Genomic DNA, 22,771 nt, shown 5'->3' with positions numbered 1-22,771 from the left:
CATAGAGTTGATCCTCGTGGATCCCCCATCGAGATCCAACCCAAATACATTTTAAAAACCTCATAAATCTTAATTAAATGTCAAATAACGACCCAAAATATTACTGATAAACAAATGACAATTTAAATCGATAAACAATAACTAATTAATTTGTAAAAAAATGACAATTAATTATGTTGAATGCCAGAATGACCCCACTTTATTTATTTCAAAATGTCAAAATTTTTGCACATATTACAAGACCGGCCAAGGGGGTTCCAACTATACCATCTATGATTAAATAAATAAATAAAATGAAAAATAAAAAACTACCCAAAATACCCGTATACACCTGCCAATGGCCCAAATGGATTCTAACGGGCCATTGACGCTAATATCCGAATATGAGAACAAAAATTGGATAAACCTAAAATATAAAATTTTAAGCTACAAAAAATCACAAAAAATAAAGAATAATATCTAAATACTCAAAAAGCTATTTCTGGACAAAAATAATATCGAACATGCTAAAAAATAAGCCTAAAACGGTGCTTAGCCATGTAGGCTTGGTTCAAGCTGGGAGAGAGCAAGGTTCAGGCGATCAGACACGTATTCACCCAACTTGCCTAAAGGCGTTGTATCATGTTCACTCATAGAAAGAGAGAGAGGCAAATTAAGGTTGACTTATTATTTTTATGATTCTATCAATTCCTTTGTCTCAAGCAATCAAACTTTTGAATTGGAAATCTTGATTTTCCCTCAATTAGGGATGCACACGAGCAGAGTCTGGGTTGTTGGAACTCAGCTCAGTGCAAGAGCTTGAATGACTTTGTTTGGACTCAGCTGGGTTCCAAGCTCGAGCCGAGCCGAGCTGAGCTTCAAGGAATTCCAAAAGAAATCATTTTTTTTTTTAATTTAAAGGTGGGTTTTGAACTAAACCTCTCTCAAGATTCCCAAGTGACCCACCACTAAGCCAAAACATACATTTTAGTCATTGACACCGAAAATAATGTATGCTTAGTCTATATTAAGAACAGAAAAAGTGCAAAACGGGATTCAAACTACGAGCCTTTTGATAAAATCCCAAAAAACTACTCATTAAACTAACAATAACTTGCTGAATAGAATTACAAATATATTATCTATATACTTGTATCCTGATCTCGTCCGAGCCTTAGAATCATGTTAATGCTCAGTTCATTTAAAGCACAGACGAGCTTAACCCAGCCGGGCTCGGTTCGTTGTGCATCCCTACCCTCAATAGCTTCGGTTCACTCAAGTTTTTCCTCTTATCAGTAATTCCCAAACAGGCTTGTATTGACAGTGTGAAAAACAACAAGAGTAAATCGGGCCATATTATATATGACTGATCATTAATTATATTCAATTTTCACCGCACATCTCACTTGGGGAACTGTTACGTTGGGGCTTGTACACATCTCCATCAAGTATGATGTGCAATGGGGGTTGATTAAACCTGCTAAATGGTTATATACAATATAACCTGATCTGCTCTGACTTTTTTCTGCTCAATGCCCATAATAATTTAAGACTCGCATTTCAAGTTTATCCGCAAATTGTTTTACAGCCTTGTTCTTAGCCCCTTTCTGCACACTGGGGAGTACACCCAGCTTTGATCATGCAGGAAAGAACCTATGGGTTTCGAACTTGGGACATACCAACAACTTGACCCTACCCGATCAGTGGAGCCCTTGTAGGCAGTCATCACTATATATATTTTTTCAATAATCAGTCATCACTACATTTATTAATATTTGAAACTGCAAAAATTTATTAAAGAATGAGTAGGTGATTAAAAGTGTTCACCATTCAAAGACAAATAGACAAATAAAGCAGTAACATAAAATGATTTAAAACAAATTAATGTCAGATAATATATGTGGGTTTAACCCAGTTTTAGAGCATGCTTGTTTTGGTCACAGGTGAGAAAGTAGAAGCTGTGATTGTTGGACAAAAGGTAGAATCGATTCTACTTGTTGATCTCTCTCTCATGGATCTTGTGAGTGTGGATCCTATAGAGGTTATGGGGTTCCAATCTGATCCAGATTTGGACCTTAAAATAATATGATCAAGAAAATTTAATTACAAACCAAATATTCATCCATGTTTAATAAAAAAGTGTAAATTTTATTTAAGTAATCTATTTGCACGTTTGAACCGGAGACCCAAGACATGAAACGAGAATTGAGGTTAAAATAAAAACACGTGCGAGAATGGAGGACAGGATTTTGAGTCGGGGCGGGGTGGAGACCTTGTCCCCCGCCCCGGTCCACTGCCATCCCTAAATGAAAGTCACAAGTAAGCGTGCTCTTAATTGGGATCGAAATTCAGACCCGACACATGATCACCGAGCTTTAGCGACCTGACGTCTCTCTCTCTCTCTCTCTCTGCGATTTCTGCAACCCTTCTGCGATGGAGTCCACCCAATCGAAGCTATACTCGGGTACCATCTTCACCTTTCCGGCCATTCGTGACAACGGCTTCAATTTCTTTCGTTCTTGTTTCGTCTTCCCTCATTTGTGGTAATCTTGTTTGATGTTTTCCACCAGACGACGTGAGCCTCGTCATGGTTTTGCTCGATACCAACCCTCACTTCTGGAGTTCGATCCCCACCACCACTGATGGGAGCGGAAACCTTCCCTCCGCCACCACCACCAAGAGCTCCGCCTTCTCCTTGTTCTTGAGCCACGTCCGCACTCCCCTTCGCTTTTTTCTCTTTTTTTTCCTGATTCGGTTCGACTCAATCGGGCTTGTTTGTTGATTCATTAGGTTCTGCCGTTCTTGAATTCGATCCTTCTTCTCAACCAACTCAATCAAGTCGTCGTCATCGCCACCGGCGTCAATTCCTGTGACTACATATTCGATTCCTCGTCGCCCACAGACGTAATCCCTGCTTCCGCGAAGAGGCAGAACAAGAATGCGGGTGCGCTCTCAGATCATTCGTCGACAATCCTGCAGAAACTCGAGGAGTTCGTCACCGTGGATCGAAGGTTGGCCAAGATCGACGCCCTGACATCGGGGAAAGTCCATTCGCTCGTGTCGGGCTCGCTGTCATTGGCACTTTGTTGTATCCTGTTTGTTTGTGGGGGTTGGGTTTCTTGGATTCTGCTTCTTTGTGTGTTTGTTTGTTCCGACTACTTGGTTTAGACATTCAGAGACTATTTCGGTCTGGACCGATCCATCCGCACCCTAGGGTAAGTATTTGCTACTCTTTCAACTGATTCGAGCAATGTGATCTTCTATGTTGATATCGATTGGGTTTGGTGTGTGGTTTGTAGAAATTGGATGCATCAATTTCATTTGCCTTCATATTATTACGTCATAGAACTGGCTATGAATCCTTAAGGAAGAAGCACAACCATAGGTTCATTAAAATAATGGCTTGGCTATGACTGTGTTCTGAAAATTGCCTCTAGAGTTTGGTGGTGGTTGCATCCATCAATTGGTCCTGGCTACCGGAACAAATTGGATATTGCATTCAATGCAATATCCCAGATTGTCCTGGTTTTCTGGATAAGCAAGTGCATTCTGTATTAGCATCCAGAAAAGTAGGATTAGTTGGTGAATTGCATTGTACTCCAAAAATGCAACTTCTGAAATCGTCCTACTTCGTATGAATAAAAAGCATATCATACTGTTACACCTGTGCAGCAAATCTTGCACAATGTGACATTGTTCCAGATCTCTCTCTCTTTTTCTTTCTTTTTTTGGTTTTCTCCCTGTGCGTTATTTTGCTCTCTCCCATGGCCACCTTTTTTTGGTTTATGAATAGATTTTAATCGGAATTGTTACTTTTGTGATTCAGAGGTTTCAGTTTTAGGTGAGATTCATGTTTGTCATTTACTGACATCTTGAGCAGATTTTATGTTTTCAGGCTGCTCCTGATGCACCAGAACAGTAATGCCCTTTCACGCACATCCTGCAATTTTTCATGATTGCTTATCATTCTCCATTCTAAGCTGGTAACTTGGCAGATATGTTGCGGTTATGAATGCAATTTTCTCGGCACAACGCTCCATGGTATTCAATTCATAATAATCATCACATCAAATTTAAATGCATTATTTGTTATATCACCTCATAAATTTGTTTAGAGACAAATCGCTAGTTTATAATAACAGAGTGCATCACTAGAAAAGAATGATGTATCTGTATAAATTATATTCTTGCAGTATATGTGCAACCTGGTATTTGAAATTATATTGCAGTAGTCTTAGTCTACATGACTATGCTTGTGCTTGCCTATTATAAGAATATTCAGTATTTTTTTGGGAAATTGTTTTTTCTTTGTTTAAGATTTTATGTTTCGACTTCTCAAGGATCTACAGTTTTTACTCATACCAAGAAATGAAATGCAACAGTCTCGTTTGGGAAGTTGTGAAAAAATATGTTCTGGAAAGTTTTTTGGTATTTCAACGCATCTTTTGTTTGTCTTTTCCTTTTGGTTTTTGGATTAATAAACATGGAGCTGATGGTACTCTTAAATCTTCTGAAAGAAAGAAAATGAAGACAAATAAGATGATATGGAACCAAAATGATGTGCTTGCCAAATTGAAGCCACTAAGTTGATTGAAAGTATTGATTGGTATCTAACCATCGTTGTCTAATGTTAGCTTTTTGGCACAACTTAGACTCTTGCAACTTGTTCTACTGTCATCGTTTATAAAAAGAATTGATTCATCCTACTTCATTTATAAATAATAAACATTCTTCATGCTAGACGAAGCTCGAATCTGGATTCTTACTTTATATTTTCACCAACATGCTAGGTACCAATAGATTCCTGTGTTATGGGTAACCAGCATTCTGCCTTTCTGCAGCAGGTAATGTCACAGATTAATTTTCACTGGATGACTATGTTCCTTCCTTGTGCTACCCAGTCAAAACTCATTCATAATTAATGTCATATTTGCAGTTGCATGCTTTATTTTTGCTCTTGCATTTGTGGACATCACATGCTTGTGCATTTACATGTATGCAGTTGTGTATTGCTTGCACTCTGAGTTTGGCCATGAACATGTGCACTGTCTTCTTCTTTTCTTTGTTATTAATAGCAATCTATGTCACATAGGTGCGGGTGCAGCGATGCGGCACTTTGAAAAAACTTGGGTGTGGGGGTGAGGGAGGGTATATATATATATATATATATATATATATATATATATATATATATATATATATATATATATATAATTTTTAACAGTTAACAGCAGTGACACTAATTTTTAACAATATTTTTTTTTAAGTCCAGATTTGGACATTTATGACCGCACCCAGGGTCGGCTTGACTGCACCGGGTGCCGCACCCGCACCCACACTTTTGTCACATCGACGCAGGTGCGGCACCCTGCTGGCCGAATCCCTGTGACATAGATAGCAATATAATTGCCATAATATTCATTGTTATTATTGTTATCATTGTTGTTGTCGCTATTAGTATTATACTATTATTGTCATTATTATTTAGCCAAGCTGGGAATAACCTCCCCAGTATGCTTCAAATCCAAGATGCCTCTAGGGATAGCCCCCTGTATGGTTCAAAACAGAGTTGTTAGTTGAGGAAGCCAGAGCAGGAAGTGGGAAGTGAGACACTCCTAAAATTTTAGGAAGTGGGAAGCAAGAGACGACTTAGAAGCGAATCGAGAATCGTCTCGAAAGTGAAAAGGAAAGCGAACCGGAAGCGACCTAGGATTCGAGTGGAAAGCAAATAGGAATCGAGTTTTCCCAATATTGGGCAAAAAAAAAAATTTGTTAAAGGCTCCAAGCCCCCCCCCCAAAAAAAAAAAAAAGAAAATTTACTTCCTGATATTGGGAAGCGAGTGGGAAGCAAGTGACAAGCAAGCGAAAAGCGAACAAGAAGCGAAATGGGAAGCATGATTCCCATTTAAAAGGGTCGTTTCCCCGCGTGTTTCGAAAGTGATGTGTTTCACGCTTCCTCGAGTCCTATAGCATTTCTGGTAACCTTGGTTCACAACCAAGACCCTTCAGTGTTAAAATACATTGTATATGTATATATACACCTGATATATGTATATTGTATAAATATATATATATATATATATAAGGGTATTTTGGCCATTGTATATATTGTAATAAATACAGTCCAATAGGGACTACATTGTCCTTTTAGTTTTTATTTATTTATTTTTGCTTTTTATTTAAATTATTTTTTTTGGACTGTTGGGGAGCAGTCCAACTAGTCGTTGGATTGCTCCCATAAGTCGTAACCATTGGAGGCAGTCCAACGACTGTTGGACTGCCTCCCTTCTTAGCCCTTTTTTCTGTATGTTATGCTCTATATATAGAGCCCAGTGTTATCAAAAATGCGCCGTGAGGCGCAAAAGGCGCGGCCCTCTGTGCCTCAAGGCGCAAGCCTGAGGCACAAAATTTTTAATTTTTATTTTTTTACAACAAGATTTCTGAGACATGATCAACAAGATTTTTGTAGGTTAATCTCATATATTTTTCAGTTATTTCAGTTATGTAATCAGTTTCTTAGTATATTACTATATTTTAACTTTTGTTGGTTAATCTCATATATTTTCCAGTTATGTAATCAATTTTCTAGTTACTTTTATATGTTAATCTCATATTTTTTAGAATAATCTCATATATTTTAACTTTATAGGTTAATCTCATATATTTTCTAGTTATTTCAGTTATGTAATCAGTTTCTTAGTATATTTTAACTTTTGTTAGTTAATCTCATATATTTTCCAGTTATGTAATCAGTTTTTAGTTACTTTTATATGTTAATCTCATATTTTTTAGAATAATCTCATATATTTTAACTTTTGTAGGTTAATCTCATATATTTTCCAGTTATGTAATCAGTTTTTTAGTTACTAGTTTTATATGTTAATCTCGTATTTTTTAGAATAATCTCATATATTTTAACTTTTGTTGGTTAATCTCATATATTTTCCAATTATGTAATCAGTTTTTTAGTTACTTTTATATGTTAATCTCATATATTTTAACTTTTGTAGGTTAATCTCATATATTTTTCAGTTATTTCAGTTATGTAATCAGTTTCTTAGTATATTTTAACTTTTTTCGGTTAATCTCATATATTTTCCAGTTATGTAATCAGTTTCTTAGTATATTTTAACTTTTTCGGTTAATCTCATATATTTTCCAGTTATGTAATCAGTTTTTAGTTACTTTTATATGTTAATCTCATATTTTTAGTACTTATTTGAGATTTTCTATTTCTTATTGGTTGTTATTTCATCAATAAAGCATTTATTTATTTATTTATATTTTTAGATATTTTTTTTATAATTTTTTTAAAGTTTTCAAAAAAAATATTTGAGGCTTGCGCTTTACGCCTCGAGGCTTGTGCCTCGCTACGCCTCAACGCTTTTCACAACACTGATAGAGCCTCTTGTAAAGTATTTAGGTAGCTTTTGAGCATATTTGTGCGAATGCAGAAAAACATTTATTTACATTGTGTTCTTGTGAAGCTTGTTATCTCTTTTGTGAGATTGTATTCAGTCCATTAGAGACTATATTGCGATTGTGCACTTGTGTAGCCCTTTGTTGGCATTGCGATTGTGCACTTCTTGTTTCATATCATGGTATTAGAGCCTTCAACTCTTGTAGTGTTGAAAATTATCTTGGTTGTGCTCGCTTTGTGGTGGTGGTGGTTTTCAAACTTTGTCTTTCAACCATAAGTTTATTTCTTTAATATGGATTAAAGGGAATCCGCCTCCATCATCTCCTACAAGCTCAACGAAAACAATTACTTGTTGTGGGCTATCACAATGAAAACCCATATCAAGGGAAAAAAGCTTTGGGGTTTTGTTAGTGAAACCACTAATGAACCTCAACTAAAGCTAACAAGAAGAGAAGAAGATCAAGTCAAAGTCTTCTTTGAAGAAGAAAAAGAGAAGGCTTTGCAAGAATACCAAGAAAAATGGAAGATTGAGAGGCCAACAATGCTCAAATACTCTCAAGGTTTATGAATACCATGGAGTTCAATATTGCAATTAACATCATTAAGTTCAAAAGAACATGTGATGCATGGATCTTCTTAAATAACACATTCATCTAAGAGGATATGGCTAGACTATATTATCTCTAAAGTACGCACTGCCAATCAAGGAGATAAGAGTGCAAGAAATTTTTATGGTCTCTTATCTCCTATTTGGGATGAGTTGACTATGTTGGAACCAAAACGGGAAGGTTCAACTATTGAGATGAGAAAACAACAAGTTGAAAGAAAAAATCTTTTATCTTTTCCATATGGTCTTCGACAAAAAATTGAGTAAGTTAGGTCCTCTTTACTTTATAGGACCTAGACTCCTTCTATAAGTGATGTTCTTGCCCAAATATATCAAGAAGAAACTAGACTTGAAATGCACAAGTCTAGTGATGAGGTGCTTGCCGTATCAAGACTTGAAAGTTTTGTAAAAACTTATAAACCTCCCCACTTTGAGAAAAAATTTAATGGAGGAGGATATAGTGAAGGACATAATGAGGGAGGATACGAAGGAGGATATAAGAGAGGAAAAATTACTTGTCACTATTATAAAGAACCAGGACACATAAGACTTGATTGTCTCAAACTCAAAAAGGTGGTCACGGTAAGTGAAGAATCTCAAGAATCAAAGAAAGTGAGCAACTTCAATGATTTGACAATTGCTCAAATTGTGGAAGCCATTTCACAAATACTAAAAGCCACTCCCTTTATATATGGTGCCGCAGTCTCTTCTCTTCCGAGTAAGTTTTCTTGGATTTTGGATTAGGGAGCTTTTTTCATTTGACTCATAACGAGTCCTTAGTATCCGATTGTACTAATTCATATTTTTCATGTGTGTCAACCGTTGATAGTACTTCTTTAAGAGTTAAAAGTATAGAAAATCTTAATAATGATTAAAAAAATTCTTTGTTCCAAATGTTAGGGCTATTCCAAAACTTGATTTAAATCTTTTTTCGGTTTCTCAAATTTTCGATTATGGGTGTAAAGTATTATTCTCATCTAAGGATTGTTGGATGCAGGATCCCTAGGGAAGCTGATTGGGCAAGGCCATAGAAGCGGAGACCTTTACTATATGGACTCTTTATGTCTACCTAAAGAATCTTTTTGTAACCATATCCAAGAAATTAATTTGAATCTTTGACCTAAAAGATTAGGACATCAAAGTGTATCCAAACTATCTCTTTTTTCGTTTTTGAAAAATTTTTGTAAGAAAAAACAATTCGTATGTGAAGATTATGTACTTGAAAAAATGCAAATGATACCTTTTGGGTCTAGAACTTTCTTAACTAATGAAAATTTTGAATTAGTGCATTTGGATGTATGGGTCCCGCTCCTGTTATGTCTAAAGGTGGTTATTCATACTATGTTACTTGATAGATGATTTTAGTAGACACACTTGAATCTACTTCTTTAGACTTAAATTCGTAGTTTTTTTGTGTTTTAAAAATTTTCATATTCTTGTTAAAAATCAATTCAAAACAAATATTAAGACCTTCCTCTCCGACTCGGAGGGAGAGTTTTTTTCAAATGATTTCCAATCATATCTAAAAAACCCATGGTATTTTATATCAAAAATCTTATCCAGGGACCCCCCGACAAAATGAAATTTCTGAAATAAAACATCGTCATATTATTAAAACTACTAGGACTCTACTTATTTCAAAAGAAGTTTTGGGCCAAAGCCTTCCTCACCGCGATTTATTTAATAAATATAATGTCTTCTCAAATTTTAGAAAACAAATCTCCATTTGAAAAACTCATTAAGATTTCATCTGATTTGAAAAGATCAAGGGTTTTTGGATGTAAGTGTTTTGTACTTCTTGAAAAGTATAACAAACTCTCTCCTAAAGCTATTGAATGTGTTTTTCTTGGGTATGCTGAAAATAAAAAAGGCTATCGATGCTATGATTCTAAAAATGATGAACTTTATGTATCTAGAAATATAACATTTCTTGAAAAAGAAAAATGATTTGATCTTGAAAAAACTAAGAATCCGAGTATGCCTTCTTGTTTGACTTATTGCCTAAATCCAACATTGAAAATGATGATAAATTTAATGATAATGTTGAGTCAAATGATGAATCAGGTGAAGAAAGAGAACCGACTAATAACATTATACAATACTCTCGATGTGATAATGGGGAGCATCTATGTGCTTTTGAGAAGTATAGTCAACCAACAAATGTAGAAGAATCTAGTGTTAGAAGAATCTAGACCGCCAAATAGTTTTTTCTCTTATGAATCATTCTCCCCAAACTATAGGGCATGTCTTCTAGCAATTCACTCATATCATGAACCATTCAACTATAGGGAAGCCAAAAACATAAGAGAATGGGTAGAAGCTGTGAAAATAAAATTAGATGCTCTACATAAGGCCCATACTTGGGAAATCCAACATCTTCCTAAGGAATAGAAGACAATAGGATGTAGATGGGTATTTAAGGTAAAAAAAAAGAGTGATGAATATCTAGAAAGATATAAAGCAAGATTAGTTGTAAAAGGATATTCCCAAGTATATTGTATAGATTATGAGGAAATCTTTGCCCCAATTGCCCACATAACCACCATTTGGACTTTAGTTGCAATAGCATCCATTAGGAAATGACTTATATATCAGTTAGATGTCAAGATTGCTTTCTTAAATGAAAATTTAAATGAAGAAGTTTACATGGATCCTTACCCTGGTCTGACTATTGCAAATAGTATGGTTCTTTGTCTTGAAAGATTTTATATGGGCTTAAACAAGCCCTTAAAGCATGGTATGATCGGTTTAGTGGAACTATGATTAATTTTAGATTTAAATCCTGTTATACTGACACTGCACTTTTTGTAAGATCTACAAGTACATCGCTTATTGTTTTGCTCTTTAATGTTGATGATATGATTATCACTATGAATGATCAAAGGAAAATTGAAGAAATTAAAATTATGCTTAAAAAATCTTTTGATATGACTGACTTTGGTTTTTTGAGATATTTTTTAGGTATTAAGTAGCATATTTTCAAAGAGGATACATTTTGTCTCAAATAAAGTTTGCAACTGATATTATTGCACAATCGAGAATCACAAACACAAAATATGTTGCAACTCCTAAAGTAATAAATGCTAAAATAAGAGCTGAAGACAGAGTTTTACTAGATGATCCAACTTCTTATAGGCAACTTATCGGGTCACTAATGTGCTTATCCATTACTAGACCGGATATTGTGCATGCAATACATACTGCAAGTCAGTTTCAACATACGCCTACATCTATTCACATTAGTGTTGTATTAAGAATAGTTTGATACATCGAGAAGACAATATCTAAAGAGCTATTTTTATCTTCTTCAGCATCTTTAAATCCCATTATACTGATTTTCATTGGGGAGGAGATATCAATAACCGACACTCAACCATAGGTTTCTGTGTGTTTGTAGGTGATTCCCTCATTTCTTGGAGATGCAAAAAGCAGAAGAAAGTGTCCTTATCCTCCAAAGAAGCTTAATATAGGGCGATGACTACAACAACAACTGAGGTCTGTGGATGAGATCCTTACTTTTAAACATGGGTGTTAATGTTTCAGAACCTTCAAAGTTATGCTGTGACAACAAAAGTGCCATATATATAGCTAGCAACCATACATTTCATGAAAGAACAAAGCATATCGAGATGGATTGCCACTATGTTCAAGATGAATACTCAAAGGGGATGATTACTTTACCATATGTTCAGTCTGAGTTTCATATTACGGACTTCATCAAAACTCTTTCTCTATCTCGATTTTTGTTTCTTCTTAACAAACTTTTGGTAATCTCATCGTAAGTTTGAGGGAGAGTTGAGGGAGTGTTAAAATACATTGTATATATATATATATATATATATATATATATATATATATCAGTGGTATTTTGGTCATTGTATATGTTGTAATAAATACAATCCAATATGGATTGTATTGTCCTTTTAGTTTTTCTTTTATTTATTTTTGCTTTTTATTTAAATTATGTTTTTTGTACTGTTGGGAAGCAGTCCAACTAGTCGTTGGACTGCTCCCAACGGTCATATTTCTGACCGACTGTTGGACTGCCTCCCTTCTCAGCCCTTTTTGCTGTATGTTATGCTCTATATATAAGGCCTCTTGTAAAGTATTTAGGTATGCTTTTGAGCATATTTGTGTGAATATAAAAAAGCATTTATTTTACATTGTGTTCTTGTGAAGTTTGTTATCTCTTTTGTGAGACTGGATTCGGTCCATTAGAGACCATATTGTGATTGTGCACTTGTGTAGCCCTTTGTTGGCATTGTGATTGTTTCATTTCACAGTCAACATAGTGTGACTCTAACTGATCCAGTTTTTACATGTCTGTTAATGAGCATGACTGAAGGAGTACTAAACCTTTGTAAACCCAATCAACAAGTATCTGTGTCCAAACACGAGGGCCAAAATTACTGCTCTGTTAGAATCTCATGAATGTTTTCACATATGCATGTCACAGGCTATTCATGGCCACTAAATGAATTCACAGAGACATACAAAATTTTTCTGTAGTTATGCACTCAGCTCAATATTTACATATGTGCATCCATATGAAGAAATGCGCATCAGCTAGTTTTTCATGTGCTTTCTCCATTTTCAGTGGATTTGCAATTCATCCTCACAGTAGAAAAGTGCTGGAACAATTTGTTATGAACTGTTAAATTCTTACCTATCTAACAATTGGGCTGTATTAGATGCCAGTCGGCTGCTAATATGAGTACATTTGTTGGTTTTCTTGCCTAGGCAATGGTTGTTGCTGCATGCATAGTCTTTCTTTCACTTATAGTGGTTATTCTCATTAAAACTTGAACTGCAGGCTTCGTTCATGACAGGAGGAGTGTATTTGAAGCCACAATTAGATGGGCTATTTCAGTACCTTACGGTATGTAATGTACTTAAAGTCAAGACTGTTCAAGGCCATCTTCTAAATACAACTTTTTTTATACCAGTTGAATTGTATGTTTTAATTTTTTTAGATGCCATTTGAAACATATGCTGCTTGGGTATTCATCATGAGTATTCGTTTTCTTGAAATGTTGCTCTTAAGACCATAATTTTGGTTAGGACATACAGAATGTAGTTTTTTTCCTTTCTATAGCATGTATATAAACAGCTATTACTAGCATGCATGCATGTGCATGTGTGTGCGCATGGTCCTGTGCAGGATAGGTGCAGGGCACGTGCATGTGCATGTGCGCAGGCACAAGAGGTTGTGTCTGCAGTATGTGTGTGTGCGCGTGCATGTGTGGACTAAGGGATGCCCTCTGTTTAGTTTGGCACTTTTAGAGCACCATAATAATGCAATACATGTTATTTCCAATCTGTAGGATTGACAAATTGGGAAGCTTCATATTTGTTTCTTTTTTGAATATTATCAATCATTATTGTTTGTTATTCTTTGTTAGGTTTAGCGCATCTTTAAAATTTGAGTGCATGATTTAACTATTTGTAGTTATGTGTTATATCTTATAATGCTTATCGCAAGATTTTAGATTATAGGAGTGATGAATAAACCAGTATATGTGTGTGCGCGCATGCATGTAACTGGTAATTTTTGTTGCAATGCTTGCAATAAATATCCATATCCTGAAATTTGCTAAGAGAAACAGGCAAGCTGAAGTGATGATAGTCCTGTTTAACTGTCATCTCCTCCAGTATTACTCGCCACTAATTTCTTTCACACACCCGACTGCTAAGTGCAAAATTGGTTACACTATGAAGTATAAACTATAAAGTTATAAACCCTTGAGTGGATTTACCCTCTATTCCACTTATCTTGTTAACTAGATCCCCAAACCTCAGTTCTATCTCATATCTTGAGAGTTTTCAAATGGGATAATGTTTACTACCCTGGTGGGTTCCAAGGGTTATTTCTGTTTTTGACCATGTTGAACACATCCATGGGGTCAGATTTGGTCAAAACGACCCCTTATGAGTTTCAAGTAGGGGGCTTGGAACCCACTAGGGTAGCCAATATTTTTCCTTTTGAAATACTGCCATTTGTTTTTGGAATATCAGTGACTATATATATATATATATGCTACTACGATCTTTTCAATGTAAAAACATCGCTTTTTTATTCTTGAAAATTTGGCATGCTCAAACTTAGCTAGACTAGAGCATTTTTTAATGTCTATGCTATTGATGAGCCATGACACAATTTTTGCATGCCCTATCTTTCACTCTTTCCATTTCTTTTCATAAGTGGCTAACGCCTTACTCTTCTCTTCTTCCGTTAGAGGAACCTCTTTATCACCCTCTTTCTTGGTAAGAGATGGTTTAGGTTCCAAATCGGAACCATCCACTATACCCCATAAGCCTTTTCCCCAAATGTGGTGCTTCATAATCGAAGCCCACATTACATAGTTAGTATCATTTAGCTTCATAGGAATGATGGTGATCTTATCATTGTCATCCATCTTTTACAAGGGTAAGAGAGGAATAAATAGGAGGAGAGGGAGAGAAAAATATAAAGAAAATAAAAAGAATAGACAAGGGAATAAGAGAGGATACAAAACCAAATTTTTTTTAGCACAAGTTCGCCTTTCTTCAAACAAATCTTCTTGAGCCAAGAACAAGGTGATGAAACACTTTTTGTAAATGTGGCACGGAAATCGAGGCGGAAGCACTTCAAGATCTAAGGATTTCGTAGCTCTGATACCATGTAATGAAATGGTGGTCTTCAACAAATGCACGAATAACTCACAAACAAGTGTCTATTGGAGACACTACAAGCATGACCCTTGAAAGGGTATAAAAGGAAGAACACTTGAAAAATAAATAATACTTTATTCATGAACAAAATGCTTAAGAAGCATAGTTATTTACATTGAAGGGGTTCACCCCTATATATACAAAAAAGTGGAAGAGAGAGGAGAGCTCATTTTTAGCTCTCCAAAAGAGACGTTGGACTGTAGCAGCATTTATTATAGCTGTTGGACTAAGTCCAACAGCTATTTGCACAGTCAAGTTCCAACAGGAACTTGACTGGATCAAATATCTAGTTTCTATTGAACTAGATGCTAAAAAAGAAAATAAAGAAAAATAGAAAAAGAAAATAATAAAAGAAATGTAATAATATTAAATAATATATATATATATATATATATTACAGTTTACATTTTAACAATATCATCTTCTTATTGTCATCTATCCCACCCAAGACATCCTTGATCATTCTCTGTGATTTGTGAGTATAGTTACAGATGTTGATATGGTTGATAGTGTGAACAAGATGTGCCTTGGATCTTTTCTTGCCATTTTGATTTGATTTAACTGCCTTGTAGTGGTTAACTCATATAGTATAAGTACAGTGATTAATCAATATCAGGTAATAATGTCTTCATCATTTCTAAATTTTTGTACAGAAAATATCAGTTAAAAGAAATGTCTCCTTAGATTATGTATTTATGGGTATCCACCTGGCAAATAATATTTATGAAATGTGCATAAGGAATCTTTCCAGCTTCAAAAAGCTAAGCCACATGCTTGCAAAATTTTTATTGCAAGATCTTATGACAATGATTCATTGCCTGTGTGAAGTATTCATTTACTAGACAATGATTCATTGCCTTTGTGAAGCATTCATTTACTGTGTTGTGTCACAATGTTTTCTTGTGTTAAATATGGAATTTGATTCATCTTAATATTTGTTGTGAGGTGCTTCTAATGTTTATCTAGGAAGTCTCTTTTTTGCACCTGCTCTCTCTTTTCTTGCAATACAATCAGAAAGCGATTGTTTTTTAATGATCTGGATCTAATATATGAATAAGTAATTGTATATGCTGACATGATATTTTGGCACCTTTGCAGATGGTGTTTGCAACTGATTTGCATTCTCGTAGATTTTTACAACTTCCCAAGCCAGTAGGAGTTGATTTTCGTGCCTCGTGAGTTTTTCTTCACTTGTCATTTGGTCACTGGCATTTCTTGCAATGTACTTGTTCTTTCATATGTTGACTGTTATTTATCAGTTCATAATTCTTGACAATCTCTTATACATTTGTTATTGTGTTACACATGTAATTTCTTGGTTATATTTGAATTATGTTGCCAATTTGGAATCTCCGCTGGTAATGCATCTTGTGCTACATTCTAATTACTAAGTTCACAAAATTATCAAATGATTCTCATTTCTTTTGACACACTTATTTTGGAAAATGATGGCATGACTGTGTACTCATGTTGGAGAGAAAGGGCCTATAATTTTTTCTACCATGTAAAGTTGTGGCGGATCTTTCCAAAAGTATTTGACATTTTTCTTTTTCATTAATTACCTGAGTACTCCTGGTAATTGCACACATGGTAGCACCATGGTGATTCGTGACTTGCAGGCATTATTCAGTCACCAAATCGCTATCCCTGTATATTTATGAGTCGTTCATTCTTGCTGCACTGTTTTAATGTACACACACCTAGGAGGGGTCTGAGAAACTTTCTTCGATGATGATTCTTGATGGAATTTATTACCAGGTTGTGCATATTTGCTTGGTATTCTTTCTGTTAAAGGATTAAACATAGAAAAGAGCTAAACATAGCAAAGAACCTTTTCTTGTAGCATTAAATATAAGGTGGCATGGTGATGCATCATCTTCATAGGTTCGAAATGGATTACCCCGAAGAGTGCATATATTTTGGCTCTAAAAGGTGTGTTCCCACTATTAGGATGAGATATGCAGTAGCAATACATAAAACAACTCTATTTAGCATGCAAGAGGTATATATATTATGACCTTGTATGATGTTGGTATTTCATATGATAAAACATGACAATGATAAGAATATCAGTGCAAGCTTTCTCAGAGGTGCCTCACATATTGCTGAAACCCTATCATGCAAAATAAAGCCTCTTCATATTGGTGATTCTCAACCGTCTAATGCCAAATGTGGTTCTGCTTTGAACAGTTATCCATCTATGTCCAAAGCCAAACATGGTTCTGCTTCTAATGGTGATCTGTCTATTTCCAATGGTGATGCCCTGTCCCCCAGTGATCTGATATGCCCTAATCCCCATGAACTCAATGAAAATATTTAGTTGGAACTTGAGAGGCTCATAAGTAGCAAAAGGAAGCAAGATTAGGAAATGTGCCATCAACCACATATCTGCTTCTGAATGGAAAAGGAAAAAATAATTTAGGTTGATGTTACTCTGTTAAGGCAAAATGGAAATGGTGGGACTAGGGAATTGGCATTCCTCCCCAAACTGCCACGCCACATTCTTTGCCTTTGGGAACCCTTTTGTATTGATGTTAGTCTTGTTGCTGAATCCAATCAGTTTCTTACGATTAATTGGTGCTGTAATAGATTTAATATTATAATAAGGTATCTATACCTCACTGCTATTAATTGAAGACTCCTTCGGAAAGATATTAAGAATTTCCATCCTTGCTGAACCTTGACTTAACTTGCGAGAAAATGCATGAATTAGATATGGATTTCATGGTCGTAGCTTTCCATGCCGAGCATGTCAAGTACAGGACCATATACACTAGGTGACTAAGCAATGGTATGCTAAACAAAATGAAATTCAATAATTGAGAACACAATGTTGTTACAGATTCTTATGGTTTGATAGTTACATATTAAAGTTTCCAGTTATTCATCTCTCTTAATTTCGGAATATGCACCCACAGCCTTGAGCTTAAGGTTCATGGAACTGCAGATTTGAAACAATTCTAAGCTCTTGGGGTCATGATGATGAAGTTTGGCACACCCTGGCCTGACCAAATTAAAACATACCGTTAAGACAGAAACCCATCAGAAATAGGCCATGAAGACTATTATTTTCTAATATATCCACATAACCACCCAAAACATGGTATTTTTTTTCTATCATCATACATTCCTGTAGATCACGACAGTGGTACAACTTACTACTTAGAACCATGACTGAACATCCATACGAACCTTTGCTCTGAGGCATAAGATGGAAGGTTGAACAATTTTTTATTAGGCATGAGTCATGACTGCAGACCATGCCAATCATGAGGATCTTCTAAGATGAAATTGCAACTGCTGGCAGAAAAAATACTGTGACTGGGATGATTCACATAATGGCACCTTAATTAAACTGGATTGTTGGACACTGATAAGAGACCAATAAGCAAAAAGTTCAATTACAGAGTTAAAAAAATGGGAACTTGAGAAAAGTCGTACCGCTAATCAATCCTGTTGTACTCGGACAAACTAAATGATGAGAAATACTGTTATTCAATGATCAGCATATACCCAATTAGGGATGAAATACATGACACCAAGGATGTGGGAGCCATATTTTGAGTTTATTAACCTAATCAAACTTCCATCAAGATGTGAACTCTTGCTTATCCTTTGGGTTATCAATCCTCCTTCAGTTGTTTCTTCAGCAAGATTCCCACAGTGAAATTCTAATACCGGATGAATATACTTGTGAAAGGACTGATCCTTATTTTCTTCATCGAACACCATATTGTGGGCCAAACTGATCACCTTATTACCATTTACCCAAGGTAATAGGTGAAAATGCTACTGTAGTTAAAAACTTTAGATGTTCACATCTTACTGCTTTATCTGCATTTGCTTTTATGAGCTTTCTCTGTCATGCAGAAAACGTCATTAAAAGATTCACATAATCTATATGTCGAACAGAAAATTTTGGCATGCATCTTATAGTGTGTATTGGTTGTTTACCTAGCATCATTTTCCATCTAATCATTATTCTTATTTTAGAAGAATATCACAAGAAATCATTTTAATTTCTTCAGCAACAAAATTTGGCATGCATCTTCTAATGTATATCTGCTGTTTCTATTACACTTCTCATGTATATGCAGATGCTTTTGCCATAAAAAGACAATTAATATGGGCTATGTTTGCTCTGTTTGCCTATCCATATTCTGCAAGTCTCACAAGAAATGTTCAACCTGTGGGTGAGTACCATAAACTATATTGTTTCTCTACTCTTTTTTTTTTAAAGGCACGCTGGGGTTAGGCTGACCCTACCAGAACACCCACCCCATGTGGCAGAGGGATTTGATCCTGGGCCTTCAGCTTGACACAGGACCCCGCTTACCACATGGGATACCATTGTTTCTATACTCTTACCTATAATGCCAAGATCTTTTTTCTACTTTTTCATATTTGGAGTTATGATTTTCCAATTTCAGTTGCTTTGCAGACATACTCAATCATGTAGGTACGGTTGTCAAAGCAGTAATATCAATATTGAACCTGATTTCTATTGTTAATTTCAATCATTCTTGCTTTCCAGTTCAACCTAAGGACAATAATTTAATATTAGCTTTATGTGATCAAAATCACAACTTGAGAGTGAAACTATGCTGATCTTCCACTAAATTATTTTCTGCGTGATGACTAGATTCATTAGCTGAATAACCATAACTTTGGGAAAACCTTATTGAAGTTGCTTTTGATGACAAGTTTTAAGATATTGGTTCAAAGTTTTCACAAGATTGTGACCAAGATACACTGTTTTTAAGATACCACTAAAAATCATAAAAGAAAAAATTAAAATGATTTTCTTTTTGTTAGGCCAAGCGAAAAACTTAGTTGTCAAAATTCCGCCTAGGCTACCTAGGCACAAGCTCGGCACCTAGGATGGGGGCCACCATGTTTGGTATTTTGTATTGTTTTTTTATAATGTTTAAAACATTATAATCATGTTTTGGTCATGTATTTAAAACATCTAAGTTCTTCAATTTTGTATTTTTATTTTAAATAATTATATTTCTTTGTGGATCTGCACATGATGCATCTAAACAAAGATTTGTTTAGATAGATTTGAATGTTAGAAATGTAATTACGTTATAACTTTTAACTGTTTAGCTTCATTCATGAATTATGTGTTTTTTCTTCATTTTAGCTTCAATCATGAATTATGTATTTTTTTAGCTTTAGTTTAGCTTCATAAATTGTGTTGAATTTGTATTTTCTATGAATTTTAAAAATTTATTATAAATTTATTTTTATTTTTTAGTTTTGACTAGCCCGACTAGGTCTTTTAGGAAGCTAGTGCCTAGGCGCTGATTAGCGCTTTTAACTATTTAAGGGAAAAACTCACCCATCACTATTCCTTCCGGTGGGTAAAATCCTTAAGGTCCCCCTTACTGATAGTACACCCAGCTTTGACCTTGCAGCCAGGGATGCTTCTGTGGGTTTTGAACTCATGACGGTCCGTCAACTTGGTGACATTCACAAGTCACCCATATCAGATGAGCGGAGCCCTTGTGGGAAAAATTAATTCAAATGATTTTGCTGATGATTTTCACATAAAAATCCTTGCTCTGAGAGATTGCCTTACTATTGTTGCGCCGTTACACACGTGTGCACACATGCAACTGAGAGAGAGAGAGAGAGAGAGAGAGAGAGAGAGAGAGAGAGAGAGAGAGAGAGAGAGAGAGAGAGAGTATTATTAAGTTGCGGCTAAAGCTGACAATCTGCTCATAAAGGCAAATAGCTATCCTAATGGTTATATCCCCTCAGGATAGATGGTAGGTTCGGCCTTGGGGTTTGGGTGCACGCTATTGTCTATAAACTAGGGTACGTTGAGATACTGCATTAGGGAATGCAATACGATTGCCTAGCCTAGCCTCTTCCCCTTATATGTTGTAACATCTCTTTTTCTTTTTTTCCTCTGCGGCAGGTCAGATTACAATCAGGGCAACCAAGATCAATCTCAGATATCAGATAAGAAGCGAAAGAGTTCTGAAACCTAACTCCAAGTTCACAAGCACTTAAAATGATTTTCCTTTTCAAAGTCTTTTTTTTATGAGGAACCCTTGCCGAAGCGAGGAAGCCAAAAAATTTCCTTTTCAAAGTTATTATCTCGTACATCAGGGATGATGCCCAATCTTTGATATGGTGCTTCCGCATCTTCCATCGATTTGCACAAGGTTCAGTCATGTGATAGAATTGAGCACAACTGTAGTTGGGCTGATGGTTTCCTCAGAAATTTTGTTTGTACTAGTCTTTAATTTGTTTTGACTGTAGTTATTGCGCATGTAAATCTGGATGTAATCCCCATAGAGCTGATGCTTATCGAATGGGGCATAACAAAGGAGATGTAATCACGGGGAAGAATTTTGCCAAAAGATTTAAGTTAAAAAATGCTGCTGAGATAATGCTTTCAACTTCTACTTGGGAATGCATGAATTGGAAAAAGGATACATAAAGAACTGGAACTGATGGCCTCTGCTTATTTAAAATTCTGTGATCAAGCTGTTGAGTTTGCCCCAAGGGGGTTGGCGTAGTGGGAGGACCTTGGCTATCATATGGGTGGTCAAGGGTCAATTCCTGTGGTTGTCACCTCCCTGCATAATCCTACGCCCAACATAAGCCCTGATCCGAGTGTCCTGGCCACAGAGTTTACCCTCCTGGGGGGTTAATCTATTATCTACCTGCGACCAGTACTTTGGGTTTCTCCATGTAACTAAAAAAAAAAAACAGAGGCCTATCAATAGGCCCATGCAATCATTGATGCCAAGTTTAAAGGTGTGAAGGTTCTTCCTTGTGCATCTTTCAACTGTTTGGCCACCTTTCTAAGTGGCAAAATAATAAGAATTTTTTCTGTGAAGTATGGAAACCAGAATCTTCCAATGTTCAGAAAGAAATTTTCACATTTTTGTACGATTTTCACGTGTATGGAAATTGTTTCCACCAAAATAGGTGGAGAAATGATTGTTGTCTTTTTCAGCCGTCCGCCCATGCTTTTTATATGATATGAAGATTCAATTTTGGTGTGAATTATATCAAGGCAATGTAACAGTGATGATTGCAGACTTGCAGTGGCAAACTCTAGTTTTGGACAGGAAAGGGAAGTTTTCTTATGTGAGTTTTTTTTATATAGGGAAACTTTTCAATGGATACGTGGCTTTTGAGAAAAAAAAAATTGATCTTTAGAATTTTTCTCTGTTGTATGGATACATAAAATATGAGAAAACCTATTTATGGTTCTGAACCACCACAACATGCGGTGGTGCGCACTAAATGGAATCACGATAGTTTTTCTCATTATTGAGTTTGTCTATTCACATAGATCTAAAAACATTTGGATCATATTTGGGATGTTCTATTTGGCATTGATTTTTCGTCGCCTTGAAAATTGATTTATGTGGGACACGAGTAAACCCACTAACATATTGTCACCACTAGGGGTAGGGTTTACCCAGACCCGACCTGAACCAAACCCTATAGGATCCGGGTATGGTGATAAATATTAAGACCTGGGTCTGGACTTGAAGGTCTAATTAATACATGGAACTGGTTATAGTTTGTGAAGTTTTATATCAGACCGGACCCGACCCGAGTTTTGATTAAGACCTGCAAATTTTCAATGTAAAAATGCTAAAAACATATGGTCTTACTGTGTATGGTCTGGGTTTAATTCATTTAGTTCTTATCCAGTTGGGGTATGGTTTTTATTATGATGAACCTTATTAGACCCGAATTCAGACTGGATACCATACCCAGAAACTGGGTCCAAGTCTGGTACCTCCTGGATCTGAACCAAACCCGACCTGTCCCCGTAACGCAGCCTTTCTAACTCAAGTTAGATCACAAGCCGAATCGCAACGGTGAAAATCATTAAGGGCCCGTTTGCATGTCACTGAAAAGGGAGGGTTTTCTGCGAAAATGCATAGGCGGGTGCCATTTTCTCGGGCTCTACAATGCAACACAAACCCTTTCCACGGATTCAGTTTCTGTGGGGGTGGTCCGATTCGTATTATGCTGCCAGACGTACCCTAAGAGTTCAAACCGTTTGCTTTTTTTTT

The 22,771-nt window shown here is 35.8% G+C and overlaps 1 protein-coding gene across 3 annotated transcripts; it reads left to right on the top strand.

The window, feature by feature from the left end:
* The first annotated feature begins 2,327 nt into the window (after positions 1 to 2,327).
* On the top strand, positions 2,328 to 21,107 carry LOC149838908 (basal transcription factor complex subunit-like protein). 3 transcript variants are annotated; one of them, XM_090007842.1, is made up of 11 exons: positions 2,328 to 2,443; positions 2,550 to 2,689; positions 2,770 to 3,067; positions 3,148 to 3,194; positions 3,860 to 3,897; positions 3,975 to 4,020; positions 4,770 to 4,823; positions 12,820 to 12,885; positions 15,816 to 15,892; positions 18,815 to 18,910; positions 20,644 to 21,107. In XM_090007842.1, the coding sequence occupies exons 1-11, from the start codon at positions 2,413 to 2,415 to the stop codon at positions 20,714 to 20,716; spliced, it is 966 nt and encodes a 321-aa protein (XP_089863968.1). In that variant the 5' UTR covers positions 2,328 to 2,412; the 3' UTR covers positions 20,717 to 21,107. The 3 variants fall into 3 exon arrangements, with proteins under 3 accessions (XP_089863968.1, XP_089863969.1, XP_089863970.1); XM_090007843.1 differs by having other exon boundaries at positions 20,649 to 20,836; XM_090007844.1 differs by lacking the exon at positions 18,815 to 18,910 and having other exon boundaries at positions 20,644 to 20,857.
* The last annotated feature ends 1,664 nt before the right edge of the window (positions 21,108 to 22,771 follow it).

The sequence above is a fragment of the Nuphar pumila genome, chromosome 5 (genome assembly GCF_984573655.1).
Source record: "Nuphar pumila chromosome 5, dmNupPumi1.hap1.1, whole genome shotgun sequence".
NCBI lineage: Eukaryota > Viridiplantae > Streptophyta > Magnoliopsida > Nymphaeales > Nymphaeaceae > Nuphar > Nuphar pumila.
The sequence above is the reverse complement of the archived record's forward strand: the minus strand, read 5'-3'. Positions and strand labels throughout refer to the sequence as shown.